This window comes from Thunnus maccoyii, chromosome 6 (assembly GCF_910596095.1).
Source record: "Thunnus maccoyii chromosome 6, fThuMac1.1, whole genome shotgun sequence".
NCBI classification, from domain to species: Eukaryota; Metazoa; Chordata; class Actinopteri; order Scombriformes; family Scombridae; genus Thunnus; species Thunnus maccoyii.
In genome coordinates, this window is record NC_056538.1 from 28,515,659 (window position 1) to 28,536,383 (window position 20,725).

General features: G+C 40.4%; 2 protein-coding genes across 3 annotated transcripts; one reads left to right on the forward strand and one right to left on the reverse strand.

The window, feature by feature from the left end:
• Window positions 1-393: 393 nt before the first annotated feature.
• Window positions 394-15,478, reverse strand: ppp1r13l (protein phosphatase 1, regulatory subunit 13 like). 2 transcript variants are annotated; one of them, XM_042415363.1, is made up of 13 exons: window positions 15,197-15,478; window positions 9,142-9,204; window positions 8,907-9,028; window positions 7,713-8,295; window positions 6,921-7,013; window positions 6,659-6,747; window positions 5,519-5,879; window positions 4,954-5,426; window positions 4,404-4,541; window positions 3,431-3,564; window positions 3,060-3,226; window positions 1,841-2,034; window positions 394-1,736 (listed from the first exon to the last, which is right to left on the reverse strand). In XM_042415363.1, the coding sequence occupies exons 2-13, from the start codon at window positions 9,176-9,178 to the stop codon at window positions 1,701-1,703; spliced, it is 2,427 nt and encodes an 808-aa protein (XP_042271297.1). In that variant the 5' UTR covers window positions 9,179-9,204; window positions 15,197-15,478; the 3' UTR covers window positions 394-1,700. The 2 variants fall into 2 exon arrangements, with proteins under 2 accessions (XP_042271297.1, XP_042271298.1); XM_042415364.1 differs by lacking the exon at window positions 15,197-15,478 and adding an exon at window positions 15,120-15,179.
• Window positions 15,479-17,390: 1,912 nt separating this feature from the next.
• On the forward strand, window positions 17,391-20,532 carry opa3 (outer mitochondrial membrane lipid metabolism regulator OPA3). The gene is made up of 2 exons (XM_042414419.1): window positions 17,391-17,586; window positions 19,477-20,532. Exons 1-2 carry the CDS (start codon window positions 17,445-17,447, stop codon window positions 19,803-19,805), a joined length of 471 nt encoding a protein of 156 aa, XP_042270353.1. The 5' UTR covers window positions 17,391-17,444; the 3' UTR covers window positions 19,806-20,532.
• Window positions 20,533-20,725: the final 193 nt, after the last annotated feature.

Sequence of the window (20,725 nt, forward strand, 5' to 3'; positions counted from 1 at the left end):
TTTTTTTTTTTTTTAGTAATTACACTTATGCATAATAGTGCAGCTAATTGATTCATTAAGAATCACAGCAGTGGCTCGAGTGCTCTGTGGTATGAAAGAAGAGGAGAGAGAGAAAGAACATAAGAATAAATATAAACTTCAAAGAGGCAGAGACAAAGTAAGAAGATTTAATAGAACGCAGAACATAGAGGACTAACAGTGCAGAAAATGGTCTTGATAAGATGGTGTTTTACTATATATTAGTTTATATTTGCTGGTGCTGTTGACAAATGTAAATTCAACACCGGTGCTGTAGTCATACTTAATCATACAGTGTCATCTGCTGGTCAGTAAAGGACATTTCACAGCTCTATTTAAAGCCACAAAGACAAACAATAACGACGGAAACCCAAAGACATGTGACTCATGTATTTATTGAATAATAAAACATTTGGTCTCCGTGTGTCCCTTTGGAAGGGTTACAGGTCAAGTGTACAGCAGTCCCTAGTAAACAACTTACACTGAAAACTAAAAAAACATAAACATCAGACAAGAAATGCTTTTGGCAAATGGTAACAGACTACATTTATATAGAGCTTCTACCCAAAGCACTTTACACTGAGCCTTTTATTCACCCATTCACACACAAACACACACACTCACTTACACACGATGGCAGTGAGCTATCATATAAGGTGCCGGCACATCCACAAAAACACTTGTGTCATTGTCATAGAAAACATATGTTCATATGTTCTTTTAAAAAAAAAAAGATTAATTTATCTAGACAGCACAACAGACGACCTACATTGTGCATACAAGTGGAAACCAACCAAATATGGGTGAATTTTTGCTGCGGCTGATTGAAAAATACTATGTAAAGTCTACAACCACATTGGTAGCAAAATATTAAATGTAACTCTTAAAATTCAAAAATAATATTTGGCTAGTAAAGTCAGGGGTCATGATTAGGACCCATCAACCACACAACAGTTCCAGTAGTTATGAAAACTATGGCTATACTAGCTATAAGAGGAAGAATAACACTAATATCCAAGAAACTATTTGAAAAAAAACTGCAATATGTACATCTTACATAAGAAAAAAAAGTTCCATATCAACTCCTGAACACTCTCTTTTACTTAAGAGTTTGTGATGCTTCTTTGATGTAGCAGCAGACAACTCTGTTCCAGGATTTGAGAAGCTTGATTTTACCCTGATTAAAGCAGCCCTTATCTAAACTGAGCGATCGTGGATCATGTTTGTCGGCAGCATACAGCTAAGTTGACCTTGTTGACGAGTGGACTGAACAACCGACAGCCACCGTTCATGCATTCTGATTACTAAAGCAGCCGGTGAGTCAGAAATGTCTGACTGGAACATAACTGAGCTAAACAACAGGAAATATGTCCCTTTTGTAACCCTTTGATAAACATAGTCTGACAGAAAAGTTTAGCACAGATGTAGCTTTACTGGACATTGTTTTTTTTACAGGAAAGCCACTACAAGTAATGTCCTCTAAAGAGATTATTGTCAGTAAGGCCAAAATGAATACCGAGCCTTCTCCTTCAACTCTCCTTCACTGACTGATCAAACATTTCTCCTGCCCTGCAGCAAGACATAATCTTTTCATAACCGCGCAGACGTATTCCTCTCAACAGTGTAAATGCAGTTTTTGAGACAGTCCTCAGTTTGACCGAGGTTGATCGTGAAGGCACCACTTAGCAGAGAGATTTTGGTCGAACCTTTGGAAAAAGCTGAAAAAAAACCAAACAAACAAACATTGATATTGATATTTTTTGTATTTTGGTATGAAAATCAGGAGGTGAATGCTTGAGTTGTTGGGAAATTGGTTCCTTACCCCAAAGTAGTTGTTTGGAACAAATCCCTCCCTGCCGCAGAGCGATGCCCACCACCAGTCTGAGCCTTCAGGTTTCTGCAGGATGGTGACCATGTCTCCCTCTTTGAAGCTCAGCTCATCGGCTGCCTGAGCCGGGTAGTTCCACAGAGCATACAGCACCCCGCTGTTCTCCAACCCCATGGCCTCCTCCACACCTGACATCACAAAAAACAGGATATATATATATATATATATGTGAGTAACACTTACTGTACCAGAAAGTGGCAGTTTAGACTAGTGATCAGAGAGACTAGTGTCTGCTGTCCAAAAGGTTACAAGTTCCAATATCAGCTTTTGTTTAAATATCAGATATGTGCTTTTCTATTGCTTTTTTTTAAAACCATTTTTCTCCTTGAGCTGTTCATTTACTTTATTTTCTCATATAAAAGCCTCATGTTTCCCAGAGTTTCTCCTACTAATTGCCTTAGAAACTGTTAGTGGCATGTGCTCTGAACAATGTTTCAAAAACTTTTCTATCCTGCCAAGAATGCGGATTTGGCTAAAAGCACAAAAATACCATGTATTTCTAAAGCCTTTGAAGACACTGGACCCCTATCTGTTCCCTTCATTGACTGTATATAAATATGGACGATGTGACTCCACTTCCTGCCGCTATGCAAAAGTGAAGCCAAAATATCTCCTTTCCGGGAGCTGCCATCTTCCTTGTGTGAGCCAGAGTCTGTGCAGTAGAATCGTGCACATAGGTTTGTTTTTAATTAGTTATTTGACGATATAAAAAGGGGGTGTGACGTAATGATTGACAGCTATGACAGCCACTCTAAAACCTCCGCCGCCTGACGGAGGTTTTAATTAAAAACAAACTTATCAGAAAAATGAGCACTTGGATAAACATCAGTGTGATAAGAACAACTTAGTTTTTTAGTTTGGCTCATGTCCGCTAACATGGAGGGGGCGGGACTTATGACCTATACTGCAGCTTTGCTTCACTTTTAAGTTGCCTTGAATGAGAATATTCGCTAAGGGCCATAAATGTACGTTTTCTAGTATATTGTATGATAGTTTTACATTTTACGACGGATATTTGGAGTTTTATGATGGGAGACTAAGCTTAAACCCGTCACATCTAATCAGTGATTAAGAGTGCAAAGGTCAGTGCACACAGTAAATGTGGCAACTTATAGCATTTAGGGTGTGTGTTTGTGTGCTTAGTCAGCCTCACCTCTCAGAAAGTTCTCACATTCCTCAAACCCAACAGCATAAGGATCACACTTCTGGGCGGCGGTAGCGCTGTCACTCTCTGTCACGGCCATGACAGCAGCTCCATTTCTCACCAGAAACTCACACAGAGGACGGTCGTTACAAGAGGCTGCACAATGCAGTGGAGTCCTGCAGGTGGCAGAATCACCAGTAAATAAATACATCTACAGGTTACAACATTATCGTTCTGAAAATATCCAGGGCGTATTACGAGATACTCAGTGCCACGTGCAAAAAACACGCCACCTTTTATCTTTTATGTACTGTGTGACACAAAACTCGTGCCAGGAGGCCAAAGTCACATTAGGTAGAAAATAATGAGTAAATATTTACCATCCATGGCTGTCTGGCGCACTAACATTGGCTCCTATGCGAACCAGGAAATCCACCACATTGTAATGGCCGCCGCAGATGGCATTGTGAAGGGCAGTGATGCCTTCATCATTGGGTTGGCTGGGGTCGTTCATCTAAAGAACACACGTATACAACAAACAGCGGATTTATCAGCTAAACTGTAATTAATCACATTAAAATAAACATCAGATATTCTTACAGTTACATATCAAGAACATGTGATGCCCAGTGGAGAACTGTCTGCTGTAAATGGCTTTATCCACTTTATCCGCCTTCAGAAACTACTGTCAGCGTCACCTTGCACTTAACCCCCCCAGCTGCTAAAATGGAAATATGGAAATAGAAGCTGAACTACTGAGCAACTTCCAGGCAAAATCAGTTTCTGTATAAAGAAGAAGCAGAGACGTGCCAAACGAGGGGAATGCATGCTCAGCAATCCTTCCCTGAGAAAAATGAAGTTAAATATAACATCGTTTTCAGCACCTCTTAAAAGTCCAAATCCAGAACTGGAGCATCGACTTTGGCGCTTCACTTTACTGCCTCGGCTCAGACCGGTTTGAACGAGTTTTTAACTTTATCACATGTATTTATGGAGGCAGCTGATGAAAGCTTAAAAGAACTGAAATTATTTTTGGAAGATGTGGAATAAATAATGACGGTAAATATAGCAAACAATGTAACAATAATGACAACTGCAATGTAGACGTTTGTAGACATTTTTATACAAAGTGCCTTCATTTTAATATGTAAACTAATATTATTCTGTTCAATTAACCTAAATAGATTATGTTTTATTTTTTGTCTACATGCTTTATGATTTAGCAATATAAACATTTGTCTTTAATTTTTTTATTGTACTTTTACTGGGAGTTGTAGTAAGAGCAGAGTAGTAGTGACAGTAGTAGTAGTGACAGTAGATAAGGTATATTTGTGTATGGATGTACACACGCACCTCCTGAACGGCCCTCTGCACTGTCTCAAGTTCTCCGACCAACGCTCCGTCCAGCAGCAGGACAAGCGGGCTGAGCCGAGCTCGCCTCCCAGTACCTTTGAACTCCCGATTGGACCGCCGCAGAATGGAATGGTAGCTCTGGAGGGACAAACAAGATTTAAAAACAAAATGTAATATGAATTGCTGTTAATGATAACAGTTGCCAGATAATGAAGTAACATATAAATGTCACTTTACAGTGCAAAGGAAGCATTATAAAACATTTAATGAGTGATTTATATTTCGTATGAGGTGTGACATAGCACATTCTGTTTTGTTTGTGTTTTGTTTTAAAAGTCTATATGGCCATGCCATGACAAAAAAGGCATTTTAATTGGAGTTTTCTTGTATTTTTAATGATAATTTTGTGTTACACAGCAACATATTGCATCAATTGGCTGTTTTACATTTTCAACCAATTTAGAGGATTGTGTTTTTTTTAACAGCATAACATATTTCTGCTTAATCCAGAGATTATTACATCATCAGTTACTGCAAACCCATTTCTTACTCTGTAGTCGTGGGGAACCGTTGAGGATGTGTGAGGTGGAGGAAAAGGAGGAGGAAGCGCCGGGGTGTCCTCTCCGTCTGAAGAGCTGCTCGTCTCGCTACCTTGCTCCCCTTTCTGGCGGTGGTCCTTCCTGTGAAAAAGCTTGTTGATGAGATTTTTGTACTGGTTTGGCTGGTAATGGGAGGCCTTCTTCAGGGGCCGCGACTGGTCCACGGAGCCCCGTCTTTTCAGGGCGCGGGGGATTTCGGCTCTGATGCGGAGCAGCTCCTCCAGGTTAGGGATTTCCTGGCTCTGGGCCTCGGGCGCCACCACTGGCTGCAGCCTGGTGGGGCTGAGTGGCCGGGGAGCTGGCAGCACTCCCTGCTCAACCTCCCTTACGCCCTGTGGCATGCTGGGATTCTCCGAAATCACGGGGATGTGATGAACAAAGTCCAGCCGTTCTAACTCTGCATCAATATCCCCTGGGTTCAGCACTGCCAAGATGAAAACCACATTTGTGAGGCAAAGTTAGCTGAACAAAGATCTTGTGAACATTCATCTTAAGTTAACGTTAAATATGTTTTACCGTCACTGTATATAGCTGGTTGTCTCAGCTCAGGTGGGGGTTGCTGAGGCTGGAATACAGGTTGGTGGAAGAATTCCCTTGGGACGGACATAGCAGGTTGGTAAGGTGCCATGTCTCCTTCTGCTCCCAGGACTCTGGGGTGGCGGGTCGCCATGGCTCCCCAGTGGGGGTTTTGGAGACGCATGATGACGGAGAGAGGGATGGGCCTACGTTGGCGGGATTGAGTAGATGTGGGAGGAATAGAAATACGGGAAAGGATGGGCTGGGGGTGGTAAGGGGATGAAACATCTGGAGGAACTGATATACGTGTGTTACGGGGGAGAGAACCCTGGGAATACTGGAGAGATTGAGAGCGAGGATCCTGGAAAGGAAAAAAAAAGAAGAATAAATTAATGCTAATCCCAAACCACTAAATCAGATGACTGTGTACTCTAGAAGGATCTATCATGGTACTGAAATCACAGAGAATTTTCACCTAACTCTGAAGCTTTACAAAGCTGGTAAGTCTCCTTTAGCTCATTGTTTTGACTTTACATCTGGCAAATTTATTGTAGGAAACTCACCACTTTTATCAACCATTAGGCAACCACTTGTCAACTACCTGCAAGAAATGCCCACTGTACATTACCCAACAAGCACCAAATGGAAAAATAGAATAATAGTAATAAATAGAGCCAAAAGGAGGGTAAATAATAGGCTTCCTGGCACATTAACCATTACAACTTAACAAGCCTGTAATATGGTGTTGGCTGTTTCTCACGTGGCTTTTAGCATTTTAAATGTTTTTCTGTTCTTTGGATGCCAAAAATAGACTAATGTAGCTATAAAATAAATGTTTTTCAGTTCAAGCAGCCAGTGTAAGGAGTGCCGTTTCTAAAAGTATTCACTCTTCACATCAAGCGCACACGCTTAGCCACTTCATCCCGTTCTTATCTGTGAACCATGCCAGACTCCCATTTGATGAATATCTGGTGCCTCTTAAGAAATCCAGTGAATGGAATTCAGGGAATGGCTTAACATTTTAGATAGAGTACTGTGGAAGCGGATTGACTGTGTCAAAGAAAACGTCTTCTGGGACACAAAAAAGCCATTTAAACAAACCTCATGCTGTACCTATTTGACTGTGTCAACACTACGCACCTTTTTCGGGTTTGGGGTCGGAGGAGGGCCATCGAGGTTGGATTCTCTCCAGTTGCTGTTTGGCACAGACGGCCGCAGCCACTCTGTCTCTGCAATAGCAAAGTGTGAAGTTAAAATACACAGATCACATGCGGTACAGGCAGAGAGTGCGTCGTTGGGGCTAGAGTTCACATCTAAATTGTTTGTCTTAGAGTAAAGTCGTAACTTCACATAAAAAATAAGAGTTGAAATGCAGAAAAGAAAGTAGTATAAATCAACTGACTGTCATAAGTGTGGTGAGGCTTCCTCTCATAGGACACGTCTAGATCTGTCTCATTCCACTTCCCAGGGCTCTTTTGCCGCTGCATACCCTCATCTGAAGAGAGAGATAAGTTTCAGTCTATTTTCATAGCTCTTTTAGTTTAAAAGTTTAAAAAGTGGGGGTAATTTTCCTCTTTTGTTACAAATTACCAGGATAACTATATTTCTATGAAGCCCGTTGGTAATGTTTTTTTTTTGTTTTTGCCAAAGTTCAATTTTACCAAATGTCAGTTTCTAGAGCTTCACGCCCACCTCTAATGAATACCAACTGTTAAGGGTTCATTAATATGACAAAAGGATTATTCATGAACTATGATTGGTATACCATATGTATACCATGTTTAGCAAAAATCTGATTCATTACCAAATTAGAGAGATACTGAAAAAGATAGATACTGAATATTAACAGTTGTCCCTTTGTGGCATTACACCGAAGCTCTGTTCAGATTAGGTAATTGAAATGAAAAATTTCATCATGTTGAAAGTTGTTTACGCAGTGAGCAGTACAATAACGATGCCGGCTTGTGAATATTACAAAACAAAGGCCTTCATTACATCATGAGGTAACATTTCTTATGAACAGTATGACAATCTTTCAGGGAGATTCCTGCCTTACACATGATGTTAACTCAAAATGACTGCCATAGGATTACAGTCAATTCAATCCCATGATAATTAAATTATTTCTGTTGGATTTAATTGGCCCAAAACCTTCAGTTAACTAACTTGTAGCTAGATAAGTGCAGCCACTTACCGGGTTGCCTGAAACCGCCAAAATTTCGGGGAAGTGTGTTGGACATTGGATGATTAAAAGACAAAGGAGAGGGGGTTCTGTCCGGCCGAGGTGACCTGCGGCCCATCTGGCTGTTGTCATACGGGCTCAGAAGGTTGTTGGATGAGTGGAGCAAAGAAGACCGAGATGACTGGTCAAAAGAAGCAACTGTGGGGCTTGAAGAAGGGCTTCTATCAATATAACTGATTGAACCTCGTGGGCTCCTGTTGTAATGTTGGGGTGAATTTCGCCTTGGGGTATGAGGGGACTGTTTGGGGCTCTGCTGGCTGTACGAGCTGCTTTCAGATCCGGATCGAGAAGGTGGAGAGCGTGTCGCCCTTTGGATCTTGGGGGATGAGAGCGGGCTGGTGGAGAAGACAGGGGGCAATGGTGCATTTTTATTGCTGGATGTAACGGAGTCCATGGGACGGAAAGTTGTTGAGCTGAGGGGGAGAGGGTTGGACCTAGAGCTGCCATTACTGCTGCCACTCGTCTCCTTCGTAGTGATGGAGGTGCCTGACAGCCCGGTGGACTGAGGCTGCTCTCTGGAGACTGTAGAGCTGGTCTGTGGGGAAATGTTATAAAGTATAGTCAGTATAGTGAACTTTGCGCAATGGGTCATTACATGGATGAAACAATTATTATTTTGTCAGAATTCAACAACTATTGCACTGATGGGTCTTTGACAGCAAGCTGATTGGCTTCAACTCATGGAATATGGTGCTACTGAATACAACAAAATGATTTAATACGTGTAGGCAGTGTTTCCCCTGTAATCGTACAGTCTGGTGAGAACGAGAACCACCACCAGGCCAAAAAAAATTTTTTTACTGCCAAAAATAACACCTAATATCCACTCATTTGAAAATCAACAATCTAATGCGTTTGGGAGCCTCTTCTGAAACGTGAGTCAACCTTTGTGTCATTGCCTGGAAAACTGTTGATGTGATGTGAGTGCCACTGCTATCGGAGTCCCTTTAAATTACTGCACAGCGTAATTTCTTACACACTCTTACACACATTCAAACACTACTGTATATAAAACATAACTGTTTCATATTGCTGCAAACTAAGAGCCAAACTGGAGGTAATGCCTGTGTGTGTGTGTGTGTGTGTGTGTGTGTGTATGTGCGTGTGTGTGTGTGTTTGTGTGTGTGTGTGTGTGTGTGTGTATACCTGAGACGTAGGGTTGGTGTTATTGTTGTTGGAGGAAACCTGGTTTAGCAAGGAGTTGAACTCTTTGGATAGCTCATCCGCTGTAGCCAGTGATGCATTCAGGTCATCATTTATGGACTGGACTGAATAAATAAACCACATAAACACCACAGACAATCAGAACAGGATCTTACTCCCATGTGCACAAAGACAAAACAAAGCCAAAAAGACAAATTAAGGATTTGTTGAAACTCACACAGCATGCTGCTGCTAAAGCCCGTCTGAGAACTCATGGCTGTGAGGTAGCGGCGTTCGGCTCCTGGGAAAAGGACACAAACACAAAGCACAGCCATTAGGAGAAAAGTTTGGCACCATCGACTCACAGCAAACAGCTCTAAGATTCGCACGAACACGCTCTGCTCTCTGCCCTCTGGGTTCCTCTCATTCCATTTGACTCTAAGTTTGATGCAATAAACTGTGTCTTCAAACTGAAAACACTCAGTAGTATTTATCCATAACCTTTCTCTCCTGCTGCAGGCTGACAGGTCTATCGTTCCATCAGGCCTTTCTGACAAAGAGCCAACATTTTCAGGTCACCTAACCTGAACACCCATCATGTCTAAACAGGAAAGATATTTCCTCATATTCCAAAAAGAAAAAAAACAAACAACTTGCAAGTATGCTTGATAGAAAGTCTGCGACAGATCACACTGCTAAATGTCATCACACCCCTTTGAGGCCCCTTTAGAGAGTTACGTTTGTCTGTTCGGCTTGCTGACTCAACCCGATTATCTATGATGCCAGGTGTTCCAGCTTAACATGACTGGTCTGTTTGAAAGCCAGTTTCAGACAGAGAGATAGGTGCAGTACACAGCTCATCAAGTGGATGTCTGATTATACTAATGCTCCTGACAGCTGTGTATGCCAACTTGTCAATTAGAGCAAACTAGGTGCAAAAAGCTTTTCATAAAACAAATTAATACCAAAGGATCCCTGCATGTCTAATGACAACTTGAAATAACTACACGGAAAATAATTAGCTGGAATTAAAGACTTATAGTATACGTCAGATATTGCAAACTGTGCAGATAAATTGCGATCTTCAATTCGGGGGTGATAAGTATGGCAATTTTGATATTTTTTTAAAATATATTTTGGATTAATTTGTGATTATTCCTTATAAGAGACATATTAAAAGAAAAAAAGAAAAGCAAACAACTTCAAGGCATCTCCTTTGTGAACTATATATAGTATATACCTTCACAAATTATTATTAAACTATCATAAAGCCTTAATATTGAGTTTATGACATTCTTAAAGGGAACATTAAGTCCTGATGTGGCCTTCAGGCACATCTGGATAAGTCAAGTCCCATGTTAGTCTAAACCTAACAAGTTCTTTCCATTAAATTATACATATTATGTGCATGTTGGAGCCAATAAAATATAATAATAATAACTTTATTTATATAGCACCTTTAAAATCAGAGTGCTTTGACAGACAAATCAAAAGCAGTACGATACAAAAGCAAAGACACGTGACACAGAAAGCAACAAGTCCGACATAAAGAAGACAGTAGCGGACAATGAAAAACAATAAAGAGATGATAAAAAAAAGATTAAAAGACGATAAAGAGATGACATCACATGAAAGCAAGTCTGTAGTAATGAGTTTCAAGAAGCGATTTAAAAGAAGTTATTGATTCTGCGATCCTTATCTCCTCAGACGGTTCTTTCATAAGCCCTGATGACGGAGGCACAATCACCTTTGGATATCAGTCTCGACTTTTGAACATCCAGTAAGGCCCCACCTCAGGATCCAAAGCTTCAGGCTGACTCATATGGGGCCAGCATTTCCATTGCGTAGCTTGGAGCCAGACACAGACGTGCTTTAAAAGTGATCAGTAAAACTATTAAAATCAATTCTAAAACAAACAGGGAGCCAATGAATAGAAGCCAGGATTGGGTTGATGTGATGTCGTCTGTTAAAACCAGTAAGAAGCTCAAATATATCTCTAATTGCAGTTAAATCATACGTTTTCTCCAAATGTTTTGAGCCATCTAGCCCTCATTTACAGTCCTGCCCTAGTTTAACTAACAATGGTCACGGTGGTGTAGTCGCAGAGAAAGACAGAAAGTGAGGTCACTCTCCCGGCCTGCCGAAAACACACAGAATCCACTGTCACTGATGATTCAACAGCGCGGCCTGCTGTGTGACCGCACAACATTTCTGAGAGCTATTATGGTACATTTCCCACTTCAAAACAAACCACAGCTACTCTTAAACTGTAATATATCATCAGTATGTTGTGTTCAGTACATTACATGTAGACAAAGCATGTCCCTTAACATGTCTACATGTTCTTTTAGTAACATCCTACGTTTTCTAGAGCAACCTTCGCTTGTTGGAGGTTAAAAATACACCTTCCAGTAACACCAAAGCTGTCTTTTTAAGTTGTATCTTGTTTAGATACATGTAGAAATAGAAAGCAAGATTTGTATCAGTATGTGAGAGACACAGATGACACTGATTAATTTAACATTTCCGAAAAATCTGGTTTGTTTTCTTAAAGCTTCTTTGAGTTAATTGAGGCGTAAAGAGAAAGGAGGGAGTTACTTTTTGTATTTCTTTGTGTGTTCGTACATAAAAGTCTCCCTGAGTCTATAAAACTAGACCAACCTTAACCCACAACTGATAACACACATCCTTCTCAGACACTGGGTAAGTCCCTGACATCCCTGAAAACATGTTATATAAGACCATTCAATTGAAGTGTTCACCACAGTCAGATAATAACTGTTCTTCACATGCTGTGCTGTCGCGCTGACTCTTAACGTCTCGGTCCGGACAGGTCGCATGCTCACATTCCTCACCACTCCACCCAGTGAGGCGTTTACACAGTCTGGGACGCTTATCTTGGTGTCAAGGGCAGCTCACACAAAAAGAAATGACACTCTCACTGAGTCACAGGGGTCAGGTCGATCACTCACTCACGGGTTGAACTCTTCACTTCCTGCCCAGTAATTCATTGACCCCACCCCTTCCCTCCCTGGCAAACTTTTCTGAATGTTGAATGGCTCTTCCTTTGTTTTCTCTAAACTGGTTCTGTGACAACTTTTACTGTCGGTTATTGTTTAGTGTCTGAACTATCAAAACCATATTTTATTTTAGATTTAATCAGTAAATATTTTTATATTTGATTATGAGGCACAGTGTTATTTTTCATCAGTGTTGTTGTCAACTTATAATGCATTTTGAGAGCTAAATCCACAGGTTAATACACTGAACCAGGACTATTGCCTTATTTCCTTTCCTTGTGTCTTTACACTTATTGTTGTTGTTCGGTGGTTTTGTGCAAATAGATTTTCCATGATTTATTTTTATCTTGACAGCACGTGTCGGCCATTAGCACCTTGTCCTTGTTTGCTTTTCTTATCAGGATATTTTATTACTATTACAAATAGTCTGACGTAAACAGTGTAAGACTATTTCACCTACTTGTTAAAAGGAAGGTTTAAGGAGTAATAGCATGTAGAAAAGCCTTTAGTGTGACTTTCTTCACATAGAACACAAGTGAGGAAACTGTAACACCTTAAAGCGCACAAACAGTAGAGTCTATAAATATATAAAAGCTACACACACACATCTTTAAATATTGACACAAAAATGAGAAGTTCAAATGGACCGACAGCTGCGGCCACTGCAGTGGTGCTGTCTTCTGTTCCAGGCTTGCTGACCTGCTGCTGCACTTTGGTTGCTTCCTCCAGAGAGTTTTGGAAAAACATATTCATATTCATTTTCTTTCCAGTTCCTTCCCGGCACTTATATTACAACGTCAGCTCCTTCCACCATTTTAACATAGGACAATTAACTCTGTCGAGTCGTAACGTCGAGGAAAACACAAGATAGAAACATGTTAGTACTTAAAAAAACTACCTCTGCATACTGGACTTTCATTTAATTGAAGTTTGGGAACTTGGGAACTTTGTATGTGGGCACTCACAAAAGTATAGAGATCCAGCCGGAGGCAAGAGAGTAAGGATTGAAGACAATAATCATTAGCTTTGCAGAATGCCAGGGTGTGTCTGACCATGACTACAAGCAGTTCCTCCCTCTTTCTCATCCCTTTCAAGTCCTTCACCGACAGATGCGATTACGTATCTAACCAATTATCTAGTTTCTGTTGTGCTCCTTATTTCTATCCGGGCATCCATTCATTCCCCCACCACCACCTCTCTCCTGTTTCACAATTCTGTTCCTTCTTCATATCCTTCCCCTAGATTTTTTTTTTCCCACTTTGCCTCTCTTCATTCTTGCCAGGGAACTTGGCTGAGACTTACTCTGATACAACTAAACTCTTTGTTATTCTTTTTCACAGAGTGCAAGTCATCAAAAAATCCCGGCAGTATGTCATCGTGCAGACAACTGAAACTGAAATATGTTACGCATGTGTGAACAGAACTCCTGCTGATCCCAGATGTAATTTCACATGGCTGCGGTGACACATTTGAAAAATCCGGACTCAGGGTCTGACATCCCTTTTAAGGTATTTTCATGCCAGAAGTCTGATGATAACATCCAATGTAGTGTTTACACATCAGCATGTGATGGGAACTGAGTAAATACAGGTAGGAGGCACTGTGTAATCACTATGTAAAACATCAGAGATGTGTGTCACATCATTCTAGGAAGGAGATCATTCATCTGGTGCATTCGTGATTTTTTATCTGCTGTGTCTGCTTTGTTTAGATCACTTCAGGTGTTTACAGATTATAAAACTATGACCAAACTGCCTTGAGGCAAAACATTGTATTGACTTGTTTTTCCCAGCTACATGTTCAGTTACATTCAACTATAATGAGTGATGAGTTGCACACTGACCTATGACCTATGAATGCCTCATGGATTAATCATGTTCTCTACTTTCACACTTCAACAACTATGAACTTCTCACATACAAAACTCCACCCAATGTACTTAAAACGTACGTAAATAATGCTTACACCATCACCTCTTACTTGGTTAGTCACTGAAATTCTTCACCTTTCTACATACTTACGATACACAAATGAGCGTTCATGTGCACAAGCACGCACATACACACTGTTCATTAGAGCTACTGTCACTGCCAAAGAAAACAGTCTTAGACAATGCAGCTGTCGAGGATAACAGTCATTCTCTGCAGACATTAAAGGTACATTCTTCACTCCTGGAGCCTTGCTGTTTTCCACAGCATGTGACTCAGGAATCTCTCAGTACTTCACAACATAACAGACATTTCTGGCAAGTTACATCCTCAATCTAATGTTTGTTCAGTGGAAGTGCAAAAAGAACACAAACAAGGCCCTTACCATGAAGTGACAAAGGTGTGTATCTGTATGTAAAAAAAATGCCAGTGTTACTGAGAAGCTATAAACAGTTTGTTAGGCAACAGGTTGCAGCAAGTGTATCACACAATGCAGCCCAGCTGGTTTTGACACAACTACTTGACCGGGTGCAGAACACTTAAGTTGGATAAATGCCATTTAAATCCTGCTCTGACAGGAAGGCTTAGTTTGATTGAAGGTATTGTTTAGTGATCAACCCTGCTAATAGATAAGCCTCTGTTCAACAATTATCTGACATAATACCGTTCTGCAGTCACAAGAAACGGTAAAGAACTCCAGTAATTGAGATAGACTTTAGGATGGTCACGGCAACACTTAAAATCACCATATATTACTCTGCTTCTACAGGTCACAATATTATGATCAACTACCTAATATCACACATGCCATTCAATTAGATAAAATCACTTTTAAATCACTATTTTGAATTAAATCACAAACTCCCATAGACCCCTGTGGATAGTCACTCTTCATTAGGTTGGTTTTCAGGTTGTAGATGGCTGTACATTGTATGACTGCCAGTTTAAAGTGATTGGTGAATATTGCTGCGAATCTGTCTATCAATGTCCAGGAACTGGCTGTTGCACTTCGCTTTCTTCTGTGGTTGTAGACTGCGAGGCATGCCAGACTAGAAATAGTAGGCTAACATCTGATTTTCATTAGTCTGAGAACAATAAGCTCCTCCTTACATTCAATGCTCCTCACAATGAACCAGAAAACACTGGAAAGAACTACCCAGAAGAGGGGAAAAGGCGTTTTCAACACTATGAATGGAGCTGTGAACCGTCTAAAATGGCAAAATCAACGATAGACTAACAGTACAAGAGACAAAAATGTTGAAACGTACTTTATCGGGAATCTTCATCTCACACGGTTCACACCCTGAGAGGTGCGCAGGATATGGGCGCATTAAAACTTCCTTACCTCAAAAATAGTCGAGAGCCTTTTCTATTCCTCAAACTCGAGAGGAAAGCCCCCTGTCCTGTTCCAGTTCCTTTTCTTTCCCTGAAGTGGTGCCTGTGCTCAGTCTGTGTGTTTCTCTCTTGCTGTGTCTCCAGACATTTAGTCGTATCTGCGTACCGAGTTGAGTTATTTGGCACAGAGTCCAGCCCCTCTGGCTCTCTCTCTCTCTCACCACCGTAACCCGAGCCAGGTGTTTCTGCCTCAGCTGGCCCAGGTGAATGATAGCATGACGCTTGAGTTTACACTTTTAATCGACGCTTCCTGAGAAATAGGCAACGAGAAGGGCATGCTTTGCATCTTTTCTTTTTTTTTCACAGACAAACAAATGATTGTTGACTTTTTATTTGCGAGTCATTTTACATATAGATAATATATTTATATGCTTAGGCTAGATGTTGAATGGTGGCACATGTGCATAGGCTATTAACTTAATGAACAAATATGTGTTTTGTTTTAAATAATTATGGCCACTCTCCTACACATTGTATAAGGCCCATAACATATAGTACCCCTTGTAAAGTAGGCCTGACAGTGACAAAGGAATGTGGTATACGCAACACTTACACAACCATAGAAGGCAATGTTGTTGAATTTGTTTATTCATTGGTTGCTACAGACTCATATACGGGTAAGCTCATATGCCATATATCAACACCTACACCAGATAAGGCCGTTAATGAGAAATGTTGTATCATTCATCTCATTCATGCTGATGTTGTCAACATATGTCAGCGAATACCCAAGAAAACATTACTGATTGTGAAATTAAATTCACCACTTATAGAGAAATGTCATCTGGGTTGCGTAAATTGGCATTATTTATACTGTAAGAGGCGTAATAGTGCATTGACCTCGATATTTGCAGCCTACTCCCCCGCCCACCCCACACCCAATCCGCATTCCGCGAAGACCCGCCCTGCTCTGCCTCTGATTGGCTAGTACTCGTTGCCTTCGATGGTAAGATTGGTTAAATTTAGGCATAAGGCGTGAGATGATTGGGTTAGGGTAAAAAGTATCAGGGTCAGAGCCAATCAGAAGCTAGGTAGGGGCGGGTCTTCTCAGAATGCGGATGGGGAAAAAATAATGCATATTTGCACACGTGGGTGGGTGAGGACAGGTTACTGACTTTTTTATTAATTATTTTTATTAACAAAAGGATAATATACAAACATTCAGGTAAACAGTAACAGTACATACAAATCAAATCAGATTTAAATAATATAAAGATATATGAAGAACATAAAATTAAAATATTAAAAGACAGTTACATAAAATATAAAGAATACATATATAAACAAAATATAAACATATTCAGTTAGAGATTTCAGGGGAAAAAAAGATCAATGACGTTTCAATAATTACTTTTTGTTGTTGTTGTTGTTTGATAAACTGAGTGATTTAAGCAGAGAATTTAGTTCTAGGAGAGAAGATGAGATTTAGAAAATTACTGTTTGCGAATAAAAAACAACTTTTGCATACAGAATAATGGAATTAATCAGATATCCAAAGAGCGCCATCATCTGGATTATCATAGTAACAAATAATATCTTCAAGATTAGATAACGCTTCAAAAAAGTGAGACTCTCGGTCTGTCCAAATTTTTTGGGATATTTCACAATCAAAATATAGGAGAGAAATTGTCTCTATATTACGTTTAATATCAATGTCTGTAAACGTAGCAATAAGACAATTAGCAGGGTATATTTTATGTAAAATTTTGATCTTGAACTTGAACTATGTACTTAGCCTTGTTTGAAATACAGTACTTATAAAGTGAGAGCCAAGACCCTGTCCAGCTTATGTTCTCAATTTGAGATCTGCAGAAAAACTTGCCTCTATGTATAGTGTTATTCTTTCCTTAGTTGTTACACTTAATTCCACAAGTCAGGTTAGTTTTTTTTTCCTAGGATGGAGAAGTCGTGACCCACCCTACACTGTCTGTGATTGGCTAGTACTCGTTGCCGTCGTCGGATGGGTTGGCTAGGTTTAGGCATGAGTAGTGAGATTGGTTAGAGTTAGGGTAAGAATATCAGGCTAAGCCAATCAGAGGCAGAGTAGGGCGGGTCATGACTTCGCCATCCTAGGAAAATAAGTATCGCGCCAGGTTACTGACTTCACGTCTCCTTTTCTACGGCTATGCCGATCGTATAACGTCATCGCGTAACTTCAACGTGCTCCGCCCCACTGTAGTGAAGGTGTTTCCGCCAAGATGGTTGTCGGTGCCTTCCCTATCGCCAAGCTCCTCTACCTCGGAGTGAGGCAGATGAGCAAGCCTGTAGCGAACCGGATAAAAGCGGGAGCCCGGAGAAGCGACTTCTTCAAGAATTACGTCTGTCTGCCGCCGGCGCAGCGTGAGTAACCGAACTAACGGCTTTCAATGACCGCTACATTTCATGGTCGGACACCCCGGACGATAGCAATAGCGAGGACGGTTGCAACAGCCAATGGGATTGTATTTGTCAAAACCGCTTATCCAATCATTTCCATTGGTTTATCCGGTTAACCAATAGCAGCCTGGCAAGGTCGAAGAGGGCGGGTCGTGTCTGTCATTGAACAGGTTGTATAGAGCTTTTGCTAGTGTATGGGGATAGCAGTCTGAATGCCTTTTAACCTTTTACCCCAACATACTATCCAGAATGTGACAATAGACAGGAAATATTTAACCAGCGATTGTGGTCTGTAGCAAGTAGCAAGTACAAGGAATTCAATGTGGTCCAGATGTCAACAGAAAAAGCACTAAACATGAACATTACAATAATAAACACAAACATAACAATGTAAAAAAGGGACAGTAATTTACATGTCTGTGTAGTGGGGGTGTACTATGTGGTTGCACATTGATATGATAAAAACTGTGTGTGTAAAAAAGCAGAATATAAATAGAAGTATAAATACCAATGTAGATATAAATATATATTTGAGTGTAAATAAACTATGTGTGTATTAACAGGATATATATGTTCTTATTCTTATTTATTTATTGAATGCAGTTTGAATGCAGTGCAGTTTGAAACATTAAAGATGCACTGCACCAGAGTTAGCTTAAAGCTAATTTGCATCTGTAGTCCCCGACAAAAAACATACAACAGCACAACAACAAACCGTAAAAAGCACACCCCCCCCGCCCCTCCCGAAAAACCCCCAACTACAAACAAACAAACAAAAAAAACCCACACAGAACACACCATACAAAATACAAAGCTACATACAGCACATCACATACACCCACAATGTCAATTAGAAATAATGTAAACTAAACTCTTGGTCTTTAGTTAACCGTACAGCACCGTTAACAATTAAAACAAATCTATATACATCTACACAGTGCAGGACAGACAAAGATAAAGTATATGCCATATGAATTTCAATGCGATACGGAGGTGAAGTGAAGTTGGCACGTTTACAGACTTGCTGTCCTTGTTAAAGATGGCTACTGCCTCAGGAAAGAAGCTGTGGAGGGTGGCAGGTAGTCCTGGTTCTGGGGGCTCTCAGTCTGATTTTCCTCTGATTTTCTCTCTGAGTCTAATACCATGTTATTTAAACTGTATGTGCTCTACCAGAAAACTTGTCTGAAATGATTCCAGGTAAAAATGATCCAGTGATAAAATACAGCATTCACACAATGAACACAACACAGAACAAACTAAAGAGTGAGACAAAATAACACACCAAATAAGGTTAGGGAGAATATCTTGCCAAGCCTTAGTGACATCATTAAGGAAAAGGAAATTGTTGTGTTGATTCCAAGAAATGTCTCGCTCTAGGTTGACTGAATGTTTCACTAGTGCTCAAACAATGCAATAAAAACGACAATAACATGAAAATCTGGACAATGGCAGTCAAACCCCTCCAAGGCACTGATTATTAAGACTTACTGTAGTATTTAAATGTGTCCAGATGCTTTTAGTTCCAGCTTAAACAGACTGTGGTTCACAGCTGGTGAGTGCTGCTTAGGGCTTGGCGTCAGATACAGACTGCAAAATGTTTCCTGATTGATTTAAGTTAGGAAAACAAGCTGTGCTAGAGAGGTTCATTGTACTATACGCTTAGTACAAACTTGTCTTGGCAGTCCAAGATTGCAGTTTTGGGTGCATTCATATTCACAATACACATCTGTATGTGTACACATCCACCTCTGACCATGTATTTAGAACTGTTCACTTGTGATGTTCTCACTTCTGATGCATTAGTGCAAAGATATTGAAAACCTAACTGGCTTGTTTGCTGTTGGCTCTTCACAGTTTATCACTGGATTGAGATGAGAACAAAGATGCGGATCATGGGTTTTCGGGGTTCCACCATTAAGCCACTGAACGAGGAGGCGGCTGCAGAGCTCGGAGCAGAGTTGCTTGGAGAGGCAATCATCTTCCTCATCGGTGGCGGATGTATGGTGCTGGAGTACAGCAGGCAGGCTGCTAACTCTCGCCGTAAAGAGGAGGAGCTGAATGAGACCATCACAAGCCTACGAACTGAACTAGCAGAACTAACACTAACTACAGAGACTATGGATGCTCAGCTGAGAGAGATCAACAGGCAACTGTTGTCCTTTCCTGTTCCCACCCAAAAGTGATTAAATGTGTTCTTTGCTATATCGTGGTACTCTTTGTTGGTCAATGAGTGTGGGGAACAAGAGTCTACCAACATAGTACTGCCATATGTACAGCCTGATAACAGCCCTGCTTCATACACTGTCCTCTGACCATAAAGCTGGGTCTAAAACGTGGACATAAGCATATCAGTGCGCTGTGGATTTGGGTGTTTATAATTAGCTCATGTTTTGAGCAACTAGTTGTAAAGGGGGATTGCTATGATATTCATAGTGTATTTCTATGGTTGATCTTGCATGTTCATTATAACGTTGACTGTGTAAAGATTTACAGTACAAGGCAATGGTGATCTCAAAGTTAATATATTTGATAACAGCTCCAGGATATTACTTTCACTGACATTCTCTAATCTAATTTCAGTGATCTAAGAGGAATCACTGAACATAGTAATTTCACTGATCCTCTTGGAGCCCTTAGGAGAGACTTCAATTATGACTGACACTAGATTATAATATCTAACGCCACTCAGAAATGAGATACAATCCATGCACTCCATTGAAGGCCAAAAATGACAACAAAACTATAACATTGGGACACATCACTGGATTATTTGGTGTCTGCCCTCTTCAACAGTTTAATGGACATGTTGTAATTACACTGTGAATTCCTTTGCTGGTCCATGTACATTGGATGTGATGACAACTGTAAAAGGATGGTGTAAAATAAAGAAAATGGTATGCAGTCTGCGAATAGTGAGTTTTTTGTACACACTATTATAGAGAATAAAAACCGCACTGAAAATAAAGAATTGAGACAAATCATCCCCAACATACTGTGGTTCACTCCAGACTTAATAGATGTTTTAATTACACTGTGCATCCCTTCATGTAAACGCAGTACAAACTATTCTTAAGTATGGTGGCAGCTGGCCATAGTGATTAGT

Coding starts and splice junctions, on each gene's coding strand:
- ppp1r13l (XM_042415363.1), bottom strand. CDS start 9,178: ATGAGTTCTCAGACGGGCTTTAGCAGCAGCATGCTGT. Junction 8,296..8,906: donor ACACCAACCCTACGTCTCAG/GTATACACACAC, acceptor ATTTCCCCACAG/ACCAGCTCTACAGTCTCCAG. Junction 2,035..3,059: donor ATGTGAGAACTTTCTGAGAG/GTGAGGCTGACT, acceptor TTGTGATGTCAG/GTGTGGAGGAGGCCATGGGG.
- opa3 (XM_042414419.1), top strand. CDS start 17,445: ATGGTTGTCGGTGCCTTCCCTATCGCCAAGCTCCTCTACCTCGGAGTG. Junction 17,587..19,476: donor CTGTCTGCCGCCGGCGCAGC/GTGAGTAACCGA, acceptor GGCTCTTCACAG/TTTATCACTGGATTGAGATG.